This window comes from Eublepharis macularius, chromosome 8, assembly GCF_028583425.1.
Source record: "Eublepharis macularius isolate TG4126 chromosome 8, MPM_Emac_v1.0, whole genome shotgun sequence".
Taxonomy (NCBI): Eukaryota; Metazoa; Chordata; class Lepidosauria; order Squamata; family Eublepharidae; genus Eublepharis; species Eublepharis macularius.
The window spans coordinates 55483603-55510592 of record NC_072797.1 but is presented as its reverse complement, the minus strand read 5'-3'; the positions used below and the strand labels follow the sequence as shown (position 1 = coordinate 55510592).

The window sequence follows — 26990 nt, the reverse complement described above, 5'->3', positions numbered from 1 at the left end:
TGTCTTCTAACTACAGTGAAAACATTGTATTCTTAACATATAAAAATAGCATCTTCAATTACATTAATAACATCTTAAGATCATAATACTTTTAAAATATTTTACATTCACAAAAATGATGCATTTAAAGGCTCGCCATTTTAAGTACACTTCAACTAGACCAAAGTAATGTTTCTGCCATTTTCAATACTCTGGTGCAGGGGGAGGAACAGTGTATTGTGCCCACGCTATGCTTGGATTGTTTTCTCAAGGGACAAGGACGCTTCTCTTCAAAGCTTTTTAGAAAGAGACTCTTACTAAGCATAACTCAATTTCATGTAATCCCAGAAATCGTGTGATTCTTTACACAAAAAGGATGATAGACAATCACTATTATTTCATTTTTACACCATTTACTATGGAAGCACAGAAAAGGCTATTTTTTCATTGAAGAATTTATAGTCTTTTTGTACATTTCAGCATAGTAATCAGAATCTATACTGTCAGACATATCAGAAAGAGTCACATAAATATTTCCATTGTCCACAGTCACATGATGAGTTCTTTGTTTTACTCCTTTTGATCGCCATTTGGGTGTCACAGATGGCTCTCTGGGGTTTATTGCCTGATACAATCCTTCACCTGTTGCCAAAGTTATTTTATATTTGTGCCAGGGACAAGTGATGCATGCCTGTCCATTGATGTCCTCCATAGACAAGGAAGAAAAATTATGTTAGAAACATCAGACATAAATCAGAGTCACAGATAGCCAATATGGAATTCTCTAAACTGCAACAGCAAGAGTACTAGTTTCCATTTTTTTGTTTTGAAAAAATGAATATCCAAAAAACTTTGTGTAAATAAAAATATGTAAGACTCCTTTTCTAGCACTGAAAAATTTGTGGTTCACTTGAAAGAGGCTTCAAGCCTGGTACACTCTTGGTAAATCGTGGCTTCCAAAAGATATTTTCTCTAACGCAAGATTTGAGTCCAGTGGCACGTTAAAGACCAACAGGATTTTCAAGGTATAAGCTTTTGACTGTCATAGCTCTCTATTAGCTCTCTATTGCAGTAGTACAACAGGACTTAAACAGCTTCAAGAAACAAATAAGCACCCCCCAATTAAAGGCTCTGTTGATTTATTTGCTAATTAAACTGATTAAGCTTGCATCTGCTGAGTTAAAATGAAAAATACATAAGAGGCAAGAAGGAGGAAATCCGGAACCTTGAAACTTGAAGCTAGATACATACAGAGTAGCCTACATAAACTCATGTCAAACTTTTGGAAGGATATGCCTCCTTCCTCCTTCCCATTTCTTCTTTTGATCATATTCTGGAACTTCATGCTATGGAACATCAACCTTTAAAGTTAGGGAATGGAGTAAACCAAACTGCCACCTGCTAAAGATTTCTTCAGTTCTGTGAAATAATTACAGAACTAAGCATGCCAGAATCTGTTAAGTGCTTTACAGTACAATCATAAGCAGAGTTACACCCTTCTATGTCTATTGACTTCACTGATCTTAGATGGGTGTAACTCTGCTTATGACTGCAGTATTAATTATAGTATCATTACAGGGCAGGAATGCAGTTGATATATGGATATCAATTGTCAACAGTTCTGTCTAATAGTCTAGCTTAACAAGTATAAACTAATCATTTAAATAGTACTTTTAGTGTTAGACACATTTTCTAACCTTTATTCAGATCATCCTCACAACTGCCTTACAAGACGGACTGCTATATTTCCAATCTAATAGATGGAGAACAGCCATTGCAAACAAGTAGGTTGGATCCTACCAGCTTTTCCACTCAGTCTTGCCCAATTCTCCTCCTCGTTGTAGCTTTTGTTCACATGGTTCCCAGGATCCCTAGCACAGCTTTTGTTGCTTAAAAAAGGCCCTCCCCTCCCCTGCCTCTGATAGAATCCAACCCAATATTTCTTCCAAACTTATCCACTAAGGTATTGAATGAGGAAAAAAATGGATCTAGATATCCCAAAAGTTAGATTCCACTTTCAGGACAACTAAATAATGATCGACAGACCAAGGTTTTGGGATTTGACAAATAGCTGCAAAGTCATAGGGCATGAATGTAGTCTCTGAAGCAAAGAAATGGCATATGGAAGAAGGTAGCTGATTAACCCTTACTTCATCTTTTCCTTTAAACTCCCTTCAGAATCAAGGAGTCAATTAAAACCTCCATTCAGAAATATCTAAAATTATTTTGGAAGACTGGAAAAGGTACTATTTTTGCCAGTATCCTAAATAGGGGAATCTGTAAGTGGACTCTCTGTTTGGCATGACCTTGTGTTGTAATCTCCGAACCTGCTGCCTTCATCTTTTTAAAAAAGAAGATATTGGGCTGCACCAGGGAGATGAAGGCCCAGGATTCCAGTTCTGCTCATATCCTCCCTTCTCACTAAGGGAAATAAAGGAAAGCCTTGCATGTACTTGTCTCCCTCCCTCTCTCTCTCTCCACTACAACATCCAGGAGAAAGAAAGGGAATGAAGAGCTACATTGCTTGCCTGTAGCTTTATTCTTTGTTTCTCCCTCTAATTATTTCAAAAGGGAAGAAAACAGTGTTGCACCTACCTGTAACTGTTGTTTGTCTCGGTCTTCATACAGGCACACATTGGGACTGTGCACGCGCAGGGCCAGCCATCGGAAAGATTTACAAGCTCTCAGACGCTAGGGGGCGCTCCTCCCCAGCAACACGCCTGCATGGAGCGTTCCCACCAAAATTGGTGTTGCTGGGCAGAGCTACCCCTCTTCCCTCAGTTCCTAAGCCACCGTAAACATCTGAGAAGCTCACAGAGGGGTAGGAGGGAGGGAACGGGTGCCTGCACGAAGACCTAGACAAACAACAGTTAGAGGTAGATGCAACACTGTTTTAGTCATCGGTCTTCAGTGCAGTTCCACATTGGGAGTATAGCAAGCTACTCACCAATGGAGGAGGGTGTGAGATGTTCAAGCCAACATGGAGAGTGCAGAACGGCAGTTCCCACTGCAGCGTCTCTCTTGGTGTTAACGTCCACAGAGTAGTGGTGGATGAAGGTGTTCGCAGATGACCAAGTTGCTGCTTGGCAGATGTCCTGTAGAGGGGTTCCTCACAGAAATGCAGCTGAGGCCAATTGTACTCTGGTAGAGTGAGCTCTAATGGTCACGGGACAGGTAACCTTGGTGACTGCGTAACAATGTCTGATTGCAGCTATAATCCATCTGGAGAGGGATTGGTTAGCTACTGGGAGGCCCTTGCAAGGACCTGCATAACAAATGAATAAACTGTTGGACCTACGAAAAGGCTTAGTCCTATGAATGTAGTACAGGAGCACTCTCTTCACATCTAGCTTGAGAAGGGCGCATTCCAAGTCAGAAGATAGAGTGGGGAAAAACACAGGAAGAATGACTTTCTGTTGTAGGTGAAACTTGGAGACAATTTTTTGAAGGAACTCCAGATTAGGGTAAAGTATGACTTTTCCATCAAATACTGGAGAAACAAGGGGTCCATGCAAAGGGCTCCGAGTTCCCCCACCCTTTTTAAAGAAGTGACAGCCACTAGAAGTGCAACTTTCCAATACAGGACATTAATATCACAAGAGGCTAGAGGTTCAAAGGGTGCTAACATAAGCTGCCCTAGGACCAAGGATAGACTCCATTGGGGTAAAGGAGGCCGTCTAGGGGGAAAGGTATTATTTACCCACTTCAAGAACTGTTTAGAGGCCTGGTGTGAAAACACCGTTTTGCCGTCAATGGTTTCATGAAATGTAGAAATGGCTACAAGGTGTACTTTAATTGAAGAGGCAGCCATTCGCTCCTTCAGCAAGGACAGGAGGTATTCAAATATGATTGCCGATGGACAGGAAAATGGAGAAAAGGCTGTTTTGGCCACCCACTTAGATAATCGCGTTCACTTATGGCCATAGGAAGATCTAGTGGATGCCTTACGGGCATTTAGCATAATTGTGATCACCTCCTTAGAGAAAGGTGTTGTGGTGGAAACAGGAGCCATGCTGTAAGTTTGAGCACTGCCACACTGTGGTGTAGCACATGGCCACTGTGAATGAGGAAGATGGAAGATGGGTATAGAAACCCTGTGACAGTTCCACAGCATTGGGAACCAGTCCCTGCATGGCCAGAAAGGGGTGACGAAGATGCAATGTGTTTTGAAATGCCGAATTCTGCCAAGAACCTTGGGAATCAAGGCAATGGGTGGGAAGGCATAGAAAAGATTTCCCTCCCACGGGATCTGGAACGTGTCCCCCAGAGAATTTGGGCCCGTGCCTCCCAGGGAACAGAAAGTGTGAGCCTTGGTGTTCTCTAAGGTCGTGAATTGGTCCACCCTTGGTCTCCCCCCACTCCTTGAATATGGGGTGTAGGTAGGTAGGGTTGATGGACCATTCGTGGCGCGGTTTGAAAACTCTACTCAGGAAGTCTGCCCTGCTGTTTGCAGTACCTGCTATGTGTATGGCCTGGGGAAAAGTGTTGTTCTGGATGGCCCAACGCCACAGTTCTGTTGCTTCCATGCAGAGAGTCAGTGAGGCCGTTCCCCCCTGTTTGTTGACATAGTAGAGGGCTGTTGTGTTGTCTGTGTTCACCTGTACCTGCTTGTTGCGAAGAAGACCTGTAAAAGAAGCAAGGGAGTTTCTAATTGCCCTCAATTCTAATACATTAGTATGCATAGTACGTTCAGCCCATGACCAGGTACCCTGCATGGATGATTCCCTACACTGTGCCCGCCAACCCAATAAGGAGGCGTCTGTAGTGATGGAAATGTCTGGTAGCGGGGTTCCAAAAGACATGCTCTGCAGGAGGTTGTCTTCCAGGGACCACCATTCAAGGGATTTGAGTATGACCTTGGGAATAGAAAGACCCTTCCTTTGTGGATCTCTAAGAGGGTCAAAATGTCTTAAGAGCCAGTTCTGAAGTGGCCTCATGTGGAGGCAAGCAAAGGGCACTATACTGGTCGTAGAGGCCATAAGTCCAAGAAGTCTTTGGATAATTATGGCAGGTTGGAAACGCTTGTTCCTGCAAGTTACAACAACCATGGATTGGATAGCACGGGCCATCTAATGGTAAAAAGGATTTCCCCACTGTAGCATCCAGCCTGGCCCCAACAAACTGAATAGACTGAGTGGGAACCAGTGAAAAAGTCTTCCAGTTGATAACCAGCCCAAGGCTAGATATGGTCTGTATGGTAATATGAATGTGTCTTATGAGAAGATCACATGACTGGGCAACTAGCAACCAGTCATCCAAGTAAGGATAGACAGAGCACCCTCGGGACTGTGAGTGTGTTATAACCACTGCCGTGCATTTAGTGTACACTCATGGAGCAGAAGACTACCAAATGGGAGAACCGAGTATTGGGACACTTCACCGTGAAAGTAGAATCTAAAATATTTTCTATGGTCAGGGTGTATGGCGATGTGAAAGTATGCATCTTTAAGACTGACAACTGCGAACCAACTACCAGGGGTCAGATATTGCAAGACACTGGAAAAGGTTAACATTCAAAACTTTTCTGCTTTAATGAACATATTCAACTGTAGAAGGTCCAAAATGAGCCAGAGGCCACCACCCTTCTTTTCCACCAGAAAGTATCTGGAGAAAAAAACCCAGGGTGAGTTGAAATCTTTTGGACTGCACCCTTGGAAAGGAGTTCCTCAACAATGGGAGAAAGGGCCTGAACTGGGCACTTGAAAGAACTGCCGGGTAAGGATAACTGGGGTAACTCTGTAAAACACAAATGGTAACCGCAGTGTACAACTTGTAGGACCCAAGAGTCCAATGAAATTGCAGCCCAATGGTCAGCAAACAGTGCCAACCTGTCCCTGAACAAAAGGGGCTGCGGTTGCTGAACGGTTAGTCAGAAAAGGGGCTTTTGTCCCTGCCCCGACTTTGGTGAGGTACGTTGAGCTTGCCTAGTTCTAGGCTTGCTCGATCTCCTTGTTCCAGCACAAGAGTAATTGGAGTAAGACCGCTGCTGGTAAGTCTGGTATGGTTGGTAGTTATACCTTGTACGATTCTGGTAAGGATGGCGGTTCTGGTAGCGTTGTTTCCCAGCATACTGTTGTTGTTGTTGTTGTGGAGCAATGACTCCCAATGACCGCACAATTTGCTCGTTTTTCTTCATTTGTTGTAGCAACTCGTCGGAGTGCTCAGAGAACAACAATAAACCCTTGAAAAGGAAATCCTCAGTTTTATTCCACTTCTCCTGAGGAAGTGCTATGGAGCGAAGCCAGGACTGTCAACAGAGGACTATGGCCAAGGCCCAGGCCCTGGCTGAGCAATCAGCTGCATGTTTTCCCGCCGACATCTGCTGCTTAGCCAGTCTTGTGGCTTCTCCTTGGAGCGCTCTGATGAGGGCCTTCCTCTCTTCTGGTAGGCCATGGGTGTAGTTTGGCAAGCGGTCCCACAGGAACAAGTTACATGATCCCATGATACCTAGGTAGTTAGCTATGCGAAAGCTGCCGAAGAATACACCTTGTATCCTAAAGCATCCAGCCTGCATTTTATTTTTTATTTTATTTTATATTTGTATTCTGCCCTCCCTGCAAGCAGGCTCAGGGCAGATAACATTAAAAACATTTACAACATTCCATATAAAACATTTTAAAGCATCATACAAAAATCCTTCCTTGTCTATAGGGGATGAGTGGGATCCATAGTGATGACATAACTGGACCTCCTCAGTGACAAGAGAAGATGGGCACGGGTTTGTAAATACGAATGCACAGTCCTTCTGCTGAAGCTTGTATGTATTCTCAATTTTATGGGGCATTGCAGGTGACGAGGCGGGCTTCTCCCAAACTGCGTGTGTGATGTCAAGCAAATCCTCCACCGGGGGAAAAGCGACCAAACCCAGGGAGGTAGAATAGAGGGCCTGCAGAACCTTGCTCTTCGGTTTCGGTGTGGCAGCAGCTACATTGAGGATGTGAGCCCATGCCATCTGGAGCAACTGCTCCGCAGTCGGGGGTCCTCTGTGGGTGAGACTGATGAAGTGTCTCCCACCATTTCCTCTGGGGACAGAGCGGAGGCTGGATCCGAGAGTGGTTCCGAATGGTGAGATGCTCTTTCATCACCTTCATTAGAGTCTTCCGAGAAGCAAGGGGAGTGGTTACGGAAACCACGCAAACCCACAGATGATGTAGTCAGGTCCGGGAGTACCTTGGTCAATGTGGTTGGTTGGGCACCTACTGGGCCTGAAGTGGAAGCCGCTGGTGGAACCGATGTCGGAACTATTGGAAGGAGAGTTGCAGACCAGAGCCAGGTAAGGAAATCCTGCCAGTTCAGAACCTGATTAAAAGGCATGGTGTGTGGCCATGGTGTGCTCTGCATAAGCGGTGGCACGTTCCAGGTTGCAGAGGATGCTGTTGGTTCCACTGGTGTTGCGCTTGGAGCCGACAGTGGCACTGTGTTCGGATCTGGTGAGAAAGCCAGTCGGAAATCAGCAACTATGCTTGTACCCTCATCGTCGCTCTGGAAGAAGGGAGTAGGTAGAGGCGAAGGGGTCATCGGTTGTCGGAGGATCTTTTCCTCAATAGTCAGAGAAGGAGTGGAGGACGAAGAGTGGTGATGATGATGATAAGACATCGAGGCTGACTTTTAAAGATGCTTTGTCTCAGCCTTTGCCTTCTTTGGGGGAGGTTCCAACACAGCGCGCTTGTCCCCAATCAGTGAGTGATGCTTTGAGCTTGTCTTTCCTTGGCACTTTTAGGTGGAACCATAGGATCGGATGTTGGAACCAGTGCCATAGTCGGAACCGACTGTTGGTTCCACATTGGATCCGGAGTGTTCACTCTCGGTTTGGAGGGGGTGCATTCGGATTGCGCCTTCAGATCCTGCTCGGCTGAATGGGAAGCATCCGGTAGGAGCCTGTAGGAGATAGCTCCCAAAAAGCTGCTTTTAAACATGTGGCACGGTCATTTCTGGCCTTAGAGGTGAAGTGTTGGCAGTGTTGGCAGGCCCCTACATTGTGGCCCTCACCCAGACACAGCAAACAAAGGTCATGCTTGTCGGAGTGCAGCATCTTCATGTTGCAGTGTGAACACTTTTTAATAGTGCTTTCTGAGACGAAGTAGACATTCCGAGCAATAGCTGAGATGGAGAAAAGGAGAAACTAGAAAAGCAAGAGAGAGACAGAAAGAACCTTTCCTAATGATGGCAAGAAAGGAACTGAGGGAAGAGGAGTAGCTCAGCCCAGCAACACCGATTTCGGCGGGAACGCTCCACACAGGCGTGTTGCTGGGGAGGAGCGCCTCCTAGCGTTTGAGAACTTGTAAATCTTTCCGACAGCTTGCCCTGCGCATGCGCAGTGCCAATGTGGAACTGCACTGAAGACTGATGACGAAGGAGGATGTTCTTGGCCCCTCTTGAGGAGCTGGATTGATTCTGTACATCACTAGCTAAAAACACCTACCTATTTCCTTCAATTCAATTGGTTTGATGCTCTACAGTTTTTGTGTGAACATTCAAGTATCTCGTATTTCTGTGTCACCATAGCCTGATACAGTTTTCTCTGGTATCTGAAGGTTTTGGTCATCCTGCTGACAATTTCAACCAAATGAGGCTGCATTGTACTTACATACCTCTATTTCCCCAAGATGTAAAGGGCCTCCTGCATCTATTAAAAGAACAAAAAATAGAATCAATTACTCTACCCAGGCAAATTTAAAAATTGTTATGCAGACATCAAGAGATCTTTTGCAAAGTTCTTACGATAACATCGACAATCCATAGCGTAAAACTTTCCATCATGGTAGAAAACAAGAATTTCTCTGTCATTGATTATAGCTGTTGTTCTTTGTTTTTTAACATCATCTTCTCTACCAATACAGACAGGGCCATTATCTTCTTTCTTATTAGATATTTCAACTGAGCTGTCCTCATCCATCTTCTGCAAGCAAGAAAAAGGTCACATAAAATTAATGTAATTATTAAAAATGATAATATGGCTGTTAGAAAGCAGTGGCTATGCAAAAATTAGCATTTGTAGAAGGCCTCTACTACTTGCAATTCTAGAAGATAAACAAAATTCCACAAATAAAACAAAGAATGGTTAGCACTTGCTAATCCGCTGTATGGCTGGTTGGCTGGGTTCAACTTGGTGGATCACAAATTGTGCAGGACAGATTTATAGGAACAAGGCCAGTCCTGGACCTAAAGGTGTTCCAGACAAGGAGCGTCTTTGCACTCCTCCTCCATTTGTTCAGCCTTTGAATACCTATTTTTTTATTAAGTTCATGGTCAATTTTGTGACTTTGCAACATAAATCTTAACCTTAACCACAGTTTGCTCCTGTCATATGATATTTTTGCATTCTAGGTTCTGTAAATCTGTATTTATCTGTGTTGAATATAAGCAGATTTAAAACAATTGTTTTCCCTCGTACGAGAGGTAAGTGCTCAACTAGTACAAGTTACATGGTAAAAAAAAAAAATCCTGGGAGTCCTTTCTGAAAATGATGCTGTTAATTGCTGGTTCTTGCCCATTCTTTGTCAGGCCTCCTGTTAGCAAACCAACAAAAGGAACCCCCTGGCTATACAGACAACACAAGTACAACAACCAGGGTCACAAAAATTAATCATGCAAGGTTGATATAAATTTATGTATTAAATCCAAAGTGCAACAGTGCAGAGGTGCAATATATATCAAACAAGATTTAAAGTGCATATATATACAAGAAGAGGTAGTCTATCGGGTAGACAATAAATATATTTCTATATACAATGAAAATTCTGGTGGTGGGAGAGTGTAGACAGATGGAAGAATGCACACAGGAAATGTCCATATGTCCAAGAGTGGAAAAAGGACGTGTCCAGAGACACCTAGCCGACGGGCTACAGCTTGCTATTTCCAATTCCCGTTTTGGTCTTTCTTCATCCTGGGCTAGACTCTATGGATGTCCACTGTGGACATCCATAGAGTCTAGCCCAGGATGAAGAAAGACCAAAACGGGAATTGGAAATAGCAAGCTGTAGCCCGTCGGCTAGGTGTCTCTGGACACGTCCTTTTTCCACTCTTGGACATATGGACATTTCCTGTGTGCATTCTTCCATCTGTCTACACTCTCCCACCACCAGAATTTTCATTGTATATAGAAATATATTTATTGTCTACCCGATAGACTACCTCTTCTTGTATATATATGCACTTTAAATCTTGTTTGATATATATTGCACCTCTGCACTGTTGCACTTTGGATTTAATACATAAATTTATATCAACCTTGCAGGCCTCCTGTTAGAACAGGCCCCTATTTTCAGACTCTTACAACACTGCAGAGTTCAGTGGACTTAGTTCGGAGTAACTTTGTTTAGGATTACACAGTGATATTTGAGGTCTTCGTTCATTCATAAGCTTTTCAGGATGTCAGGCTGTGGCACACCCCCTGGCGGCGGGTCGGGGTGGGGCGGTCCCGGCGGGTCCGTGCTGGTAGCCTGGAGCGGCTGGGCGGGTCCCCAAGGAAGCGTGGAGGCTCTTTCACGGGCGGCCTCAGACTAGGGCGGCCCTTGTCTGACCGGCGGGCCGGTCAGCACGTGGCTCCACCCGGCCGGCTGCGCCTTAACCTTCAGGGCAGCCAGCTGACAAATGGCAGGGTGCTCGCCTTAGGATGCCGGGCTCCTGCTATGTCTCTTCCAGTACCTTCCTCCTTGGCCTGCCTCCAGAGCCTCCTTAAATACTTTCCCCTCTCCAGCTCCACCCTCACCCCCGAGTGCTTCCGCCCACCATCAATCCCAACACCTGTGCCACCTGCATCCCAGTCCATTGTGCCCACCTCCCTCTGCCCCGTTGGTGGGCTGCTAGCCGGGCTGCCTCGCTCTCCCCCAATGCCTCTTGCCCTCCTCCCTCCTGCCCTGTGATGGACGGCGGGCTAGGCCCCTGACGGGGCGATCTGGCCCTTCCCCGGGCCGCCCTCCAATCACAGGCTGGCTTGCTCCTCCCTCCCCCCTGCTGGCCCCGGCCGCCATCCCGCTCGGCCGAGGGCGCCTGCGCCGGCGTTTGGCCGCCCGGCGCAGCCTCGCCCTGCTCGCTGCGGCCTTCCCCGCGGCCCGGACGGGGCCGTCGCCGCCAGAGCGCTGACCGCGCCGGCCGCCGCTTCCGAGTGCGCCCGCTGTCGTGGCCGCTCGGGCTCCTCTCCTCCGGTGCGGTGGCGGGCGGCGGCGCAGCGGCGGCGCAGCCGCTGGGGCCTTCTTCCACCGGTGGGGCCTCGTCCTTGGCCTCTCCCGCCCGGTAGGTGGGTTCTGCGTCGTCGGGGGGGTGGGGGTGGGGGGAGTCCGAGGCCGGTGTGTCGGGCCTCGGACACACACCCCCTCTTTGCGTTGCGTTGGGCGTGGCTTCCCCAGCGAACATCCGGGACAGGAAGTCGGCGTTGACATGCTCTTTCCCTGGTCTGTGCCGGATCGTAAAGCTGAAGGGTAGAAGAGCCAGATACCATCTTAGCACGCGTGCATTGTGATCTTTAAGCCGGGACATCCAGACAAGGGGGGCGTGGTCCGTCACGAGGGTGAAGGGGTTATTAGCGAGGTAATATTGCAGCGCCCCGACAGACCACTTGACAGCGAGGGCCTCTTTTTCCACGACCGCGTAACGGCGTTCAGCTGGTTGGAGCTTCCTGCTGATGAACAGGACTGGATACTCCTGTCCGCCGTGGTCCTGGGACAGGACGGCCCCAAGCCCGCTATCGGATGCGTCCGTCTGAAGAATGAAGGGCCGGTCGAAGTCAGGGTTGCGCAGGACTGGTGACCCGGACAGAGCGGCTTTGAGGTCGAGGAAGGCTTGTCGCCGGGGCGGCGTCCACTGGACCTGGTTGGGCTGGTCTTTGCGCAGGCAGTCCGTAAGGGGGCTGGCCCAGCTGGCGTACTGTGCGATAAATTTACTGTAGTAGCCGACCAGCCCCAGAAACCCCCTAAGCTGCTTCTTGGATTTCGGCAGGGGGCATGCCTCCAGTGTCGCCACCTTGTCCGGGAGGGGCCTCAGCTGCCCCCGCCCCACGAGGAACCCGAGGTATTTCAGCTCCTGGAAACCCAATCGGCTCTTGGTGGGGTTGGCCTTCAGCCCTGCGTCCCGGAGGGCTCGTAACACTTGGCGGAGATGGCGGAGGTGGGATGGCCAGTCAGGGCTGTAGACTAAGATGTCGTCTATGTAGGCGGTGGCGAAACCTTGGCACTGAGCCAGCGCCCGGTCCACCAGCCGCTGGAAGGTGGCGGCGGCCCCGTGCAACCCAAAAGGCATGACCTTGAACTCGAACAGCCCTTGGGGGGTGGCGAAAGCCGTTTTCTCGCGGTCTCCCGGGGCCATGGGAACCTGCCAGTATCCTTTGGTTAGGTCCAGCGCCGAAAGGTAGCGAGCCGCGCCTAGCTGATCGATTAGTACTTCGGCCCGGGGCATGGGGTACGCGTCGAACTTTGCGACCTTGTTTACCTCCCTGTAGTCGACACAGAACCTCACGGACCCATCCGGTTTCGGGACCAGCACAATGGGACTGCGCCACTCGCTGTGTGAGGGTTGGATTACCCCCAGGCGTAGCATTTCCTCCACCTCTCGGGCCACGGCCTCCCATTGCTTCCGGGGGAGGGGCCTCCAGGTTGCCCGGGCCACTTGGCCGGGGTCTGTGGGAATCCGGTGCTCAGCCAGGTGGGTGCGTCCTGAACGGGTGGAAAAACAGCCGGGCAAGTCCTTCAGCAGCGCCCGGAGTTGCTGCCGCTGGTGGGGTTCCAACGCCTCGTCGAGCCCTGGCGTGTTTCCCTCCGGCCGGCGGTCTGTCCACGGGAGCTCCCCCGTTGGCGGGTCCAGTGGGTCGTCCGCGAGTCGGCAGGTGCCGGAGGGTCGCTCTTGCCACTCCTTGAGGTCGTTGATGTGCAGGCGTTTGGACTGACGGGGGGAGGCGCCACACTGGACCTCATAGGAATGGGACCCCAATACCCTCTTGACCTGGAAGGGACCCCGCCATGGGTCACCGTGGTGCCCGGGCCCGAACACGCGGCGGTTGACCAGGATACGATCCCCTTCCTTGAAGGTTCTCAGCCGGGTCCCGCGATCGTACCGGGCCTTCTGGGCCGCCTGGGCCTTCTCCAGATTCTGCCCGGCCAGGGTCCTGGCTGCTTCTAATCGTTCCTGGAGCTCCTTCATATATTCAGGGGCGGGCCTCCCTGGGGGTTCTGACGACTCGGCCCGTCGCCCCTCCATCACTTCCAGGATCCCCCGAGGGTTACGCCCATATATTAATTCAAAGGGGGTGAAGCCGGTGGATGCTTGAGGCGATTCGCGGACCGCGAACAGCAAGGGGTCCACGAAGAGGTCCCATTGGGCTGGGCGGTCGTGGGCCAGACGCCGTAGCATCTGTTTGAGCGTTTGGTTGAACCGCTCCACTAGGCCATCTGTCTGCGGGTGGTATATGGAGGTGAAGATCTGCCATGGTGCGGCATAACTGACGGGTGACAGAGGCCGTAAACGGGGTTCCACAATCCGTGACCAGCTCCTTGGGGATGCCCACCTGCGCGAAAAATCGTACCAGGGCGCGCGTCACGCCGGGCGCCTGCATCGTCTGCAGGGGTATGGCCTCCGGGTACCGGGTGGCGTAATCCACCAGGACGAGGACGAACCTGCATCCCCGGGCGGTCCGCGGCAACGGGCCTATGAAGTCCATAGCCACTCTCTCGAAGGGGGTGCGGATCACGGGCAGTGGTGCCAAGGGAGCCCGCGGGGGCGGCCGACCCGCTGTTCGCTGGCAGACCTCGCAGGTGCGGCAGTAGTCCTTCACGTCTCGGGACACCGAGGGCCAGAAGAATCGGGCCAGCACCCGGGCCAAGGTGTTAGCAGGTCCCTGGTGTCCGGCCCAGCTGTGGTCGTGCGCATGGGCGAGTATACGTGGTCGATAGCCTTGGGGGGCCAGAAGCTGTCGGACCTCGCCACCCCTGGCCCTCGTGACGCGGAACCACACGCCCCCTTCCTGGATCACCCGAGATACTCTCCCAGCCCGCCTGCCATCCATCACGACCCCCTCACTCACCGCCACGGCGTCTGGGAGCCCACCTAAAGTGGGGTCGTCCGCTTGGCGAGCGATGAAGCTGGGGTCCGTCGACCAATCCTGGGCGTTCGGGTCTGCTGTGGGGTCGTTCACCGTGGAGGGTTCCTCCCTCGGGTCCTCCGCGGGCAAGGCTTCCTCGGGTCCGCGTGCAGCCTGGAGGTGTTGGTGGAAGCTGGGGGCATCGCGGCCCAGGAGAACAGGGTAGGGCAGGGCCGGTACTCGGGCTAGCTCTACCTCCCAGGTCTGGCCACGGCAGGTCAGAGGCACTCGTACCACCGGGTAGGTCTCCGAGTGGCCATGGAAGCAGGCCACGGCCGTCGAGCGGACGATGGGTAAGTGGGGCGGTAGCAGGCGTGTGCGGATCATCGAAATGGAACTGCCGCTATCCAAGAAGGCGTACAGGCGCCGCCCTGCCACTTCTACCATCACTATCAGCGGTGGCGGCCTTGGCGGGCGGGCCGTCACCGGGTAGGCTTCTTCCCAGCCGGCGTCACACTCCATGAGCGGACAGTCGCGGATGAAGCGGCCCCGCTGGCCGCACTTAAAGCACGGGCCCCGGTCTTCGGGGTCTCAGGAACTCTTTGGGGCGGCCTCCGGTCCGGGCCCGGCCAGGGGTCGGCCCCAGGCCCCCTCCCGACCGGGGAGCAGCGGGGGTGCCCGAGAAGCCCCCGGTCGCGGCCCCGACGCCTCCCGGGCCCCGGACCTGGCCCTCCCCGGGCGCGGGTTTTCCAGAGGCCGAGGGGAGGACCCGGTGGTCCTTGTTCCTGGGCCCGTGTCCCGGGGGGCCTCGCGTGGGTCTGCCGCCGCGGCGAAGTTTTCTAGGAGGGCCGTGGCTTCCTTCAGACTCGCGGGGTGGCTGCAGGCTACCCACTGTCGGGCTTTGGGGGGGAGGATATTGAGCAATTGCTCCAGGACCACTTGATCCACGATCTTCTTCTCGCCCTCCAAGGTGGGCTTCAGCCACCGGTAGGCGGCATCCCGTAGCGCATTGATCAGGGCTCTGGGCCGCTCGACCTTTTTGTAGGTGATGGACCTGAACTTCTGACGGTAGGAGTCGGGTGTCACCTCATACCGGTCGAGAATAGCGGCCTTCAGCACCCGGTAGTCAGCGCTCTCCTCCTTGGGTAGGGCCCTCTGGGCCGCCTGGGCCTCTCCCGTCAGATAAGGGCCAATGATGAATGCCCACTGGTCTCGGGGCCACTGGGCGGCTTCCGCTGTGCGCTCAAATGCCTCCAGGTAGGCATCTATCTCGTCGGCCTCTCCCAGCTTGGTCAGCTGAAAGGGGCCCCCCCGCACGGGGCCGAGGACCGAAGCGGCGGGTCCGGCCCCCAGGGTCTGGGCCAGTCCACGGAGCAACGTAGCCTGTGACTCTTGCTGCTGTGCCGTCAGGTCCCGCAGGAGCCGCACTTGCTGCTCGGCCATCCATTGGCTGAGCTGGCCCAAGTCCAGGGCCGTCGGGGCCGCGGGCTGCCCGGCCCCGCCCGCTGCTGCGGCAGCTGCTTGGTCCATGGGGGTGCCCTCCGTCGGTACCGCCTCGGAGTCAAGCCTGGGCCGGCCGAAGGTTGCCGGGCGCAGATAGGTGCGAGGCCTCGTCCACCCGGGCGGGGTCGGAAGGTGGGGTCGCGGGCGCCTCACAGCAGGATCAGTGCCCGCATTCTCCACCACAATGTCAGGCTGTGGCACGCCCCCTGGCGGCGGGTCGGGGTGGGGCGGTCCCGGCGGGTCCGTGCTGGTAGCCTGGAGCGGCTGGGCGGGTCCCCAAGGAAGCGTGGAGGCTCTTTCACGGGCGGCCTCAGACTAGGGCGGCCCTTGTCTGACCGGCGGGCCGGTCAGCACGTGGCTCCACCCGGCCGGCTGCGCCTTAACCTTCAGGGCAGCCAGCTGACAAATGGCAGGGTGCTCGCCTTAGGATGCCGGGCTCCTGCTATGTCTCTTCCAGTACCTTCCTCCTCGGCCTGCCTCCAGAGCCTCCTTAAATACTTTCCCCTCTCCAGCTCCACCCTCACCCCCGAGTGCTTCCGCCCACCATCAATCCCAACACCTGTGCCACCTGCATCCCAGCCCATTGTGCCCACCTCCCTCTGCCCCGTTGGTGGGCTGCTAGCCGGGCTGCCTCGCTGTCCCCCAATGCCTCTTGCCCTCCTCCCTCCTGCCCTGTGATGGACGGCGGGCTAGGCCCCTGACGGGGCGATCTGGCCCTTCCCCGGGCCGCCCTCCAATCACAGGCTGGCTTGCTCCTCCCTCCCCCCTGCTGGCCCCGGCCGCCATCCCGCTCGGCCGAGGGCGCCTGCGCCGGCGTTTGGCCGCCCGGCGCGGCCTCGCCCCGCTCGCTGCGGCCTTCCCCGCGGCCCGGACGGGGCCGTCGCCGCCAGAGCGCTGACCGCGCCGGCCGCCGCTTCCGAGTGCGCCCGCTGTCGTGGCCGCTCGGGCTCCTCTCCTCCGGTGCGGCGGCGGGCGGCGGCGCAGCGGCGGCGCAGCCGCTGGGGCCTTCTTCCACCGGTGGGGCCTCGTCCTTGGCCTCTCCCGCCCGGTAGGTGGGTTCTGCGTCGTCGGGGGGGTGGGGGTGGGGGGAGTCCGAGGCCGGTGTGTCGGGCCTCGGACACAGGATTACTAGTTTCTTGTCCATATTCCAGTCGCTTGACATTGCATTACTCTTTTCAGTAGTACTTCCTAGCAGCAGAATAGGGGTTGTGGCTACTAGGAAAAACCCGGTTTGCCTCAAATCCAGAACTCTCTGCACACAAGCATGAGCATAGACCTCACCAGAGAGAGTTTTGATGAACTCCTTGCACTTGTTGTGCAGGCTTCCCCATTCATTTGCATAGAGAGGGCTCTTTCACGTTCATGAAGTGGTATTCCTCATTGAAGAAAATGGAGGATCCCTGCAAATGATCAGGATCTCTTACACCTGAAACCTATTACTAGATCTGGCCTCTTGAATGCCCCCAACTCATCTGAGGAATAGAAGCACTGAGTAAGCAGCTGTTACAGATTGAAACAAATGACTCATTGTAAGGCAGATAGCAACTAAAAACTCTTGATGGGAGATGTCAGTGACTTCAGAAAACATGAAAGTCACAAAATAATTGCTAATTGTGAACAATTTGTGTTATTTACCCTAAAATATTGTAATTATTTAAATATCAACAAATTGTTATTTAAGCCTTATGTGTGTTATGTGCCGTCAAGCCGCCTCCAACCTATGGAGATTCTATGAATAAGGGACCTTCAAAAAGTCCTATCATTAACAGACTTGCTCAGATCCTGCAAACTGGAGGACGTGGCTTCTTTAATTGAGTCAAGCCATCTCATTTTGGGTCTTCCTCTTTTCCTACTGCCTTCCACTTTTCCTAGCATTATTGACTTTTCCCGAGAATCTTGTCTTCCCATGATGTGATCAACTTACAATAGCCTCAGTTTTGTCATTTTAGCTTCTAGGGAGAATTCAGGCTTGATTTGATCTAGTACTTATTTATTTGTCTTCTTATTTGTGGACAAGAAAGCCAACCTCCTCCCATTTCCCAACAGTGCAATGCCACTGAAAGACTTTAACTAGCCAGAAAAGTAGCCAAATCCAGCTCTTTCATGTTTCCATTCAATTGCAAAAGAACAGACTCGCAAGACCCTATTCTGGGGAAATCCTGGGAAATCAGAAAACCCTGCAACTGTCCCGAGTTTTCTCTCAGTCATATCACTCCGTATCGCCTTTCACTCATTCCCGGGGAGTACCAAAATCAAACTAGGTAGTAACCATTGCCACCAGCAAATCAAAGAGTAACTCCCACTACACAGATTTGCACATCTTGCAATCTACACCTCTGTTGACATTTAGAGGCTCAGCCTAGCAGCTGCTTCCCCTCCTAGAAACTACTGCAAGGACAATTGGTTGCTCTTTTGCAATTTAGAGCTATTTTGCTCAAGAGATGGCGAGGGCTACCCCTTTTCCCTCCCCATTACCACACTTCAGATAACAAGACTGAATAGGTGTGATGTGTTTGCAGGGATCAGGCTTAGAGCATTCAAAATAAAAGAAAGGTTAATAAATGAATAAAAAGAACACACATGGTCTGTTCAAACATCAGGCTGAATGAGGGTACAAAGAAAAGGAGAAAACATGCTATCTCCTTTTCATACATTCAGTAATTATCCTATATAATGTTTAATTAGGCCAGGCTTATATTACTTGAAGCTGCAGTAGTTTATACCTCAGTATTACCTTAGTTCTCATAGTTGGGACTTCTCTCCACTGTCTCTCATGAGTGACCAAGATGGATTCCCAAGATAAAGATTTAGTCCTACATGGCTTGTGCCTCCTGGTCAGGTGCTGTAAGATAAGAGAGTTTCTTTCTTGTGTCGTGGCAATTTATAATTTCTCCTTGGAGGGCCAACCCCCCCGCACTCATTTTGTCCCTTTAGGTGTGACATTCTAGCTAGATGTGAGATGTTAAACCTCTGCACTAAAGTACTCTGTGCTTGGGGTGCGATAGCTCATCCCCTAGCCCCCTCCTTTCTGCAAGCAATGAGTTTGCAGACGGGTTCCAACATAAACAGAGTATAGTCCCAAATATTAGGGAGAATTCTAGAGTGGAAGGCATTTCCCCACACTGATGTTTGCTGTTTGTACTGAATAGCTTTGTTAGCTGCCTCAGGAATGCCAATAGAATGTTGAGATATTAATAAATCAAACAAGCATACACTTTCCAACCCAAGGGACTTCATTATTAAATTATCTTACCTTGGAAGGATTAAATGTGCTTCCTTTGCACAGGATTGGACTGCAAGTTTCCTGGTACTCCAGTTATTCCACCTTGTGCCCTTGACCCTGCACTCCAAACATCTGCTTGGAGTGCCAATCTCGTCACTCAGCTCAGATCATCCAGTTTACTTAGCTCAAACTTGCTCCCTGTCCTAGCATCCAGATGTACTCTGGGTTCCTAGAAATGTTGGTGTTCATTAGAAGTCCATCAATACTCAGTAACAACTGATAAAGAGTCAAAGAGATAGCTTGCCTTCCATTACTGATCTTCCCCATCCACATGCATTATAGAGGATCGTTGTATACATTCTAGGGTGTGCTATCAACACTCACAATGGTAACAGCAAGAACCAACAATTCTACTGGACACTGTGTGCAAACTGCGTACAGAATCACCTGCAATACACATGGTTTCTAGCCATTGCAAATGCAGAGGGGTTCCTCTAAAGAAACCAAGGTAGAAAGGGTTCTCTGGAGAAAAGAATGCTTGACTGAAACCAGACCTAGGTATGGTCAGAGGGCAGATACTGAAGCTACACAAGTCAGGGTCTAGTCAATGCCTGGATTGGAAATTGCTGGTGACCTTATGTGGACTGCCTTGAATCCCATGATGAAACAAAGGCAGGATACAAAACAGATTTTTAGATACTGAATATTTCCGTTGCGGAACAGGCAGTTCAGGAACCCTGCAAGTAGACCTGTCTACTTCCACTGCCCCCACAGTCTCCCTAAGGGCCAAAGCCAAAACCTGAACCAGGTGATAGAGTACAGTGCTGGTAGCTTAAGGACTCTCACACTCAAGCCTTGGGGGAAGGCACAGCTCTCTATCTTTTGGCAGGGTCAAGGACTGAACTAGCTACAGGAAAGACTGGGCTCTATATAATTCTTCACTTGAACCCCACTCTCTGCTGTCTCAAATGTCTCCTATGAAACAGCTTGTGATTCAGTCTGGACAGCACCATGCTGCCAGGCTACAGCTCTCCAGGCCCTTGCTCCAAGGCTGGTTCCAGGTTTTGGAGGAACCTGGGCAGAGAGTGGCTGGGCAACATGGCTGGGGAGTGCCATTGCTGTTGCTGCCAAAAACACCACCACTCTGTACCATCTACATGCCCTTCCCCAATGATGCTGGGTGGTGCATGTAGCAGGAAGAATGGGTGGTAAAGCGTCAAGCAGATGGAGGGAAAGACAGGTGGCAGGTGGCAGAGCAGGGCATGTGAGCAAGAGGTACATGGCAGCTGGCCCTGCCAAGAGCCCTGGCTCCTAGCAACTGCCCCAACCTTGGGGTATGCTCATGCCAGCCCTGCTTATGGATATTCCTAGGCTTCAACTCTAGATTAGATGGTCAGGTCCTCCTCTTCTTGTCCTTTAATCTGACCTTTGTACATTGCTACCTGGCCTGCAAGGTACAGAACAGGGCACTGAGTTTAATCCTCTTTCAACTGGCCTTGTCAAAAATGCCTACATCCTGACATTATTCAAGAAATGTACAGTCAGCCTAATCTAACTAGAGCCTTTTATCTTGCAAATTAGTTCTTAGCCATCATTTAACAATGAACAGTAACACAAGAGGCAAAGTGGTAATTAATCTTGGTTGCAATCCATTAAATATTGCTGCTATGCTTTAACTGCCATTCGCTTCCATGAAATATATATAGAAACCCACCAAAATCCCACAGAAAAAACCCAGCAGATGTCCATATGAACACATGAAGCTGCTTTATATTGAATCAGACCATTGGTCCATCAAGGTCATTACTGTCTAATCTGACTGGCAACAGCTCTCCATGGTCTCAGGTACAGATCATTCATGTCACCCCCCCCCCCCCACCACCACCATCTAATTCTCTTTACTGGAGATGTCAGGGATTGATCCTAGCAACTTCTGGGTGCCAAGCAGATGTTTAACCATCAATAGTCGTTAGAACTTACTCACTGTAAACAATTTAAATCAACAATGATATGTAACAGATTATGTAGCATTATACATAAAAATGATAAGGAAGAGATAATTAAAATAAAATAGGAACAACAGAATTCAACCTTGTTAAAATTCACTATCAGAAGGACAGTTTTAAAAATATGTTCATATTACACAAGAAAATGAAGTGATTGAGTTAAAATGGGGGAAAGGGCTTGACCCTTTTGAGTGAATAAGGCTACAATTCCAGAGAGACAAGAAAAAAAATCTCATAATTTCCAGGGCCACAATTGTCTTCTCTATCAGAGCACATACACATTCCAACTTCTAGCCCAACGTTGAGGAAGTCCCAATGAAGTCTGCAAGACTTACTTCAGGTAGGTATGCGCTGGACTGCAGCCTCAGAGAAGTGGAAATGCTAACAATATAAGACAAAATAATAAATGTGGCAATATACTGCCAATGTAACATGCTGCTGTTCATAATACTTGTTATAGTTAGATCTAAGGTATTTTCTAAAGCTATCTTCATGCAAATAAGCCCTTAATTAAAAGGTGTTGAATTCAAAAACTACTTTAATATTTCAAGTTGTGAACCTGAAGCTAACTCATAGGGGATGCTGAGATGTACTATTTGCCTATCTGAAGAAACATACCTGCATGATAAACAGCAGACATACTCCCAAGGACATCAGAATGGTGGCCCACCCAGAAAGTTGGATCATCACTTCGCAGAGCAAGAGAGAGATTTTGAGAAGTTTGTGAATCACCAGCTGAAGTGTGTAAGTGTTAAATCCACCATATATGCATTAATACATATCAGATCTTTACTGAGGGACAGAACGTTTTGTAGAGCCTGGAAAGGCAGAATCAACCTGGTGGAAATGCTGATAAGATGATAGGGGTAGGGCTGCAACTGACCTGATAACAGGGACGTGTTATGACCTAGATATTCTGTACTGACTTTCCACCCTTAGAAATAACTCTCATCCCTGCCTTCTCCACTAATTTAGCTTTCTGCATCATAATCATGTAAACATTTAGTCTGATGTTCCCATTTCAAACCCATAATTCTTAAACAAAAGTTAAGCACGACACAGCCTTAATACCATACTGTTGCTATGACAACTCTGAATCAAAGACCAGCGTACATCCGGAGCATGAACTAGTCTATTTTATGGCATTACTGTTGTGTGATTTTGGGGGGTTAGGGTCATTCTAAGTAATACAGAAACCATGTGTCCGTCCACACCATTTTCTTTTTGTAAAGAATGATCAAGAAAAGATTGATAATTTTAACAACTATAAGGATGAGAGAACTGTTACTAGTTCTTCCCATGCTGAGGCTGAAATCTTGTGTACACTTATTTAGGTGTGTAAATGCCATTGAACTTAATGAGACAGACTCCCAATCCATCATCAGCTTGCAAGTTCTTCCATTCCTACAACGCAGTGATACTTTCAAAATATGATGCCAATATTTAATAACTTTAAGGACGGCTAAATACTGAAATGCTAGTTTGTTTTCTTGCTCATGCTTTATCTGTACCATTGAATAAACTGTTCATTAAAACCCACATATAGAGAGCTTGGACTCAGAAGGCTTTGGCAGTATCGGGAGAAGTCTAGCTATGGGCACTTGCCAACATCTATAGCAAATCAGATTAACGCCTGTTCCCCAGCCTTCATTCTTCCTGTGAGTCAGCCTACCTACTGCCAAGCAGCCTCTGGGCTGGAACAAGTCGAGATTGTTTGTGATATACAAGGGAACAACTGGATGGAAGTGAACATGCTGGCATAGCATCTACAGTATACTGTGTTCAGAATACATAAATGTGAAAAGAAAGAATGTAGTGCTCAGCTCCTTCTCTGCTCAGTGAGGCCATCCCCCCAACAATACAGCATGCCAAGAACTCTCTCTTACTCAGGTCTAAGGTACTGTATAGGTTCATTTACTTGTATACACATTTGAAAGTTGTCTATCACTTTTACAGAGGTTAAGCTTAAAACAATTAGGTACGCAGCTTTTTTAAAATAGAAGGAGACAGCTACAGTAATATACGTGCTTCTGAGGATGGCAGATGAAAAACACAGTAAAATAAATAAGGTGCTTCATATACTCACCATATAAAATGTACGTTTTATATTTTCATTGGTTTTATGTGTTTTAATATGTATTTTAATTTTGTTTTAATTGTTTTTAATGATATGTTTTTATAATGTTCTGTTTTAACTGTCTGTTGTCTTGGTGGCCCTGATTGGACAGAAAAGCGATATATAAATTTTGTAAATGAATACAATTTGTAAATATATTAATATTAAATCTAAAATAATTTGTGCAGGTTTGACAACATACTAAGAGTTAATTATATTAAAGACTAATGCAAATTATTTTGGAAAAAAACCTCTATGGGTATGATCCAGATGCTCTTCACAGACTGTTTTCCTATCCTGTGTTTGCTATTTTGTGTAAGGAAGTTTTCTGTCACCAGCTCTGTCCCCTTTCTGGCTGCCTTTCTGTTTGTGTAAAATGATACACATAAGAGACTGATTAGATTGGGCCCTCTGGACTGTATGTGTTCACAGAAATACAAGTAAACACCAATGTATGGTAATCCAAAAAAAACCCCTACCTATAACAGTCTTATCCTGAAATATAAAATATGTACTACTTTAACATATAAATTTAAAAGAAAATCTATCTTTATGTTCCTTTTCTCACTGAAGGATCACAGGAAAAAAATAGGAAAGCCCTGTGAGATAAAGTTTCAGAACAGTGTCCCCCTCAATATCCACTCCACGGATTAATGGAGAGGGAAGAAGGTATTAAACGGCTCAAAAAGCTTTAGTTGATTAATCTGCTAATTAAATAAATTAGCGTGTGCAGCTCCAGACTGAGGATACAGTACCCTCTACCTTTTGCCAACATTTAACCCAAAGTTCTGCCAGCAGTCTCTATCCAAATAGCCTACATCATTACTTAACAGATAAGTGGGTGTCCTGTGCATCACTCAGAGATAGGGTTGGTTTTTGTATACATGTAAGGAAACTCTCAAGACATGCAGAAAAACATTTCTTCGGAAAATAGCATATATGCTGTCATGGAACGCTTGGCTAAAGGGACACAAATCTAACTGCACTGAGTGGTCATTAGAATGAAGGTAAACAAGCTGTCTGCTGCTCACTTCTCCTCCATTTAGGGTGGAAGGAACATGGGCCCCAGCCCCTGTTTCCCTCCACCCTTTAAGCTGGATGTCTGCCCCTTTGCAGCTTAACTAGTCTTGGTGGGATGTTAATTTGTGTATTAGGAAGCCCTGTATTAGAAGACTGTGACAGCAACCCCAGCTCCAAACTTCAGTGATAAATAGAATAGGGTGATTCCCCAATATTTATCCCTCATGGGCTACTAACCAGCTCTCAATTACGCCCCCCCTTTCTCTCAAGCAATTCATAGAAAAGTACAGAGATAAAACTTAATCACTAAAGCCACATTTAATTTTATATATTACAAGGATGGTATATTCTAATAAAATACTGTTAATACTCCAAAACACGTAACACACCATTGTCTTATGGTCTCACAATGTAATCCTTATTTTGGAACTCTTCTGGTGGCAATGCTGCTTGGAATATAATCTCTTCTCACCAGCCCCCAAAATATGAAAGCTCTTTATCATAATCTGTTGAAAGAACGGCCCATAGTTTCTGCTTAGAGGTAATATTTTTGTGACTAAACCATGTTATTCAAAACAACCCTACATCTAAGCCATAATACAAATTAAACCCTTTTATTAGTTTAAAGTCAAGCAATCCTGCAAGGGCTCCTTTTTGTATGAGAGAAGCCTATGTACACGCTCATAGTTTGGAGATTTGGAAGGGGCTTCAGCAGAGAGTGATTCCAACAATTCATATGCATTCTCAGTAACAACATTGTGTAAGGTAGATCTGCACATTATCCCCATGCAGAAGATGAAACTGAGAGAGTCCATTAGTAGGCTGGTTAACACCCCCAGTGGGTTCCTGGCTGTGGTATTCACCAGCCACCATTGTACGCAATCTAACTGTTACTGGAATAATGTATACAAGTCAAGGAACGCTCATTTTTGTAACCCATAACTGTGAAATACAGAAATCCAAGCGGCTCTATCGGTTTAGCCAGTTATCAAAGTACACTCGGGTCCAGCAATCAACAAATCCAAACTGCAAGTGAGAAAATCCAATCAAGTTCACAAAAACGGTGTTCACTGCATTTGAAGAAACAACGCTTTCCAAGGAATACCACGCCTGAAAAGTAAAAAATGGACAAGCAGGTCAGAAAAATACACTAGCCGCCATCCAGTCGCAAGGACGCGCTTCCATCGCTTGTGCTGTTTCCTGCCTCCATCTACACTCCAGCTTCAAGCCCTTTCCTCGGTCTGAAAGGAAATTCGCTGCTCACTAGAACAAGAATCTTCCTCGCCCGCCAGGCGGCAGTCGCCACATAGGCCACTTAGGCAGCGACGTTCGCTTTGCAACCATGAACGAGTGCGCGCAAGTCCCCAAAAATCTCCCATAGTCATCACGTGCATCAAAGACTACAACTCCCTAAAGGCCTTGCGCTACTTTCCCCTTGTCGCATATGCTTATTGTCGGGAGCTAGGACCGCAGGCTAAGAAATAACTAGTACTGTGTGTTTAATGAATACAAACCGGCTCCACTTCGTACGTTCTCTAGTTGCAACCGTAAGGCGACATCGCTCAAGTGACGTACCACCACCAGTCGAAAAATGTGGAAGCGCTTCTGCAAGTTGCCCCGTCGAAAAATCACGAGGAAGAAAATGTGCACGACTATTGGAGTGCTAATGTCATATGATCCTCAGCCCGCCTTACGGAAGCATAGGAAATTCGTAGGGTCTTTCGGAAGACTGAGAATGTCCGGCTGCTAATTTGTGATAGTAGTTGGTTATTACGGTTTAGGTACGGCTTACCATCGCATATTTTGGTTTTTTTAAAGCCTCTTGCCAGATAGACAAAGGAATGTTATGTAGAGTACATAAAGTAGGATAGTGTGATCATCCTGGAAACAGCAGGATAATTTGAGTCCAATGGCACCTTAGAGACCGACAAAATGTTCAGGGTATAAACTTTCGAGAGCCAAAGCTCCCTTCTTCAGATACCTGGAACGTTCAGCATTCAAAATTGTGCACTAATCTGGGAGATCTTAGTAGGTGTGACCTGGATGGAAGAACATACCTTGGAGTTACAACCGTGCCAGAGCAGACCTTTCCTCCACCTAGCACCCCCTTTCTTCCTTGGTGGTCTCCCAAACAAGTATTAACTGTAGCTCACACTGCTTAACTTCCAAGCTCTGAGGAGCTCAAGCTGGGCCATTCAGGCTGCTGCCCCACTGAACCACTTACTAAAAACACTAGCTGTGATCCAGCAGCGTTGATTTTATCTGAAATACTTAATATCTCACACTTTCAGCATAAGAAGTAACAAGGGCAGTTTCCAGTATCTATCATTAATAAATTATTAAACGAGCTTATGTACCAAATGATAACACACCAGCAACAAAGTATGAGCAGCACTTGAACATACTGCCTTATAAAGTGTTAGTACACTGGTCTATCAAAGTCACTATTGTCTAGGGCTGTTTCCCAACCAGGGTTCCATGGAACCCTTGGGTTCCTTAGGACATCATCAGGGGTTCCCCAAGAAATCATGGAATAAACATTTTGAAATACTGCAAAAAATTCCAAATATCCCTCAAATATAATGGTATTAAGGTTCTGTAAGATGACGCATGTGTGTGTGTGTGTGCGTGCATGTGCATAAAAGTGCTTTACAAATAACTTCCTAACTTTTCCTTCTTCACTTACCTCTTAAATTTTATTTTTAAAGTCCAGCACAGGATCAAAGAATCACTGGTTTGAAAGCACAGAAGGAAGTTCCCTTTTTATTCTTTTTGCTTTGGCATAGGTGGGAATATTGTATACGGTATGCCCAGGATTGAAAAATGTAATGAATACCAATATCAGTAAAATAAGTAGATCAATTCATAATGCAAGCTCAAAAATTTTCTTTTCTAAACTGCAGTTTGGAAAAGCATTAGAAATCATGGGCTTTTCTATAGTTAACATCGGAAGTGCTTTAAGTGCCTAACAACACATTTTCCTTGAACTAATCCCCAATGAGAAGACAAGCAAGATTCTAAGTAAATCTGTTCAGGATTGCACTGTAATTCGGTGATTTCCTTGAAGGGGCAAGGAAGACGTCTCTTTTCAGGAATTTCCTGTATGCGCAAAAGGATGCATGCAGTTGCTTC

General features: G+C 48.3%; 1 protein-coding gene across 5 annotated transcripts; it reads right to left on the bottom strand.

The window, feature by feature from the left end:
* RFESD (Rieske Fe-S domain containing) lies at positions 1–25475 on the bottom strand. 5 transcript variants are annotated; one of them, XM_054986871.1, is made up of 5 exons: positions 25373–25475; positions 18228–18335; positions 8701–8878; positions 8571–8605; positions 1–685 (listed from the first exon to the last, which is right to left on the bottom strand). In XM_054986871.1, the coding sequence occupies exons 2-5, from the start codon at positions 18237–18239 to the stop codon at positions 416–418; spliced, it is 495 nt and encodes a 164-aa protein (XP_054842846.1). In that variant the 5' UTR covers positions 18240–18335; positions 25373–25475; the 3' UTR covers positions 1–415. The 5 variants fall into 5 exon arrangements, 4 of the variants coding, with proteins under 4 accessions (XP_054842846.1, XP_054842847.1, XP_054842845.1 ...); XM_054986872.1 differs by having other exon boundaries at positions 25389–25475; XM_054986870.1 differs by lacking the exon at positions 25373–25475 and adding an exon at positions 21341–21499.
* Between the last annotated feature and the right edge of the window lie 1515 nt (positions 25476–26990).

Excerpts from the sequence above, each read along its gene's own strand:
- RFESD (XM_054986870.1), bottom strand. The coding sequence starts at position 21,409 with ATGATCCAACTTTCTGGGTGGGCCACCATTCTGATGTCCTTGGGAGTA. Across the intron at positions 8,879-18,227 it reads TCCCAACTATGAGAACTAAG|AAGATGGATGAGGACAGCTC; the intron begins GTAATACTGAGG and ends TCTTGCTTGCAG. Across the intron at positions 686-8,570 it reads TACATCTTGGGGAAATAGAG|GACATCAATGGACAGGCATG; the intron begins GTATGTAAGTAC and ends TTGTCTATGGAG.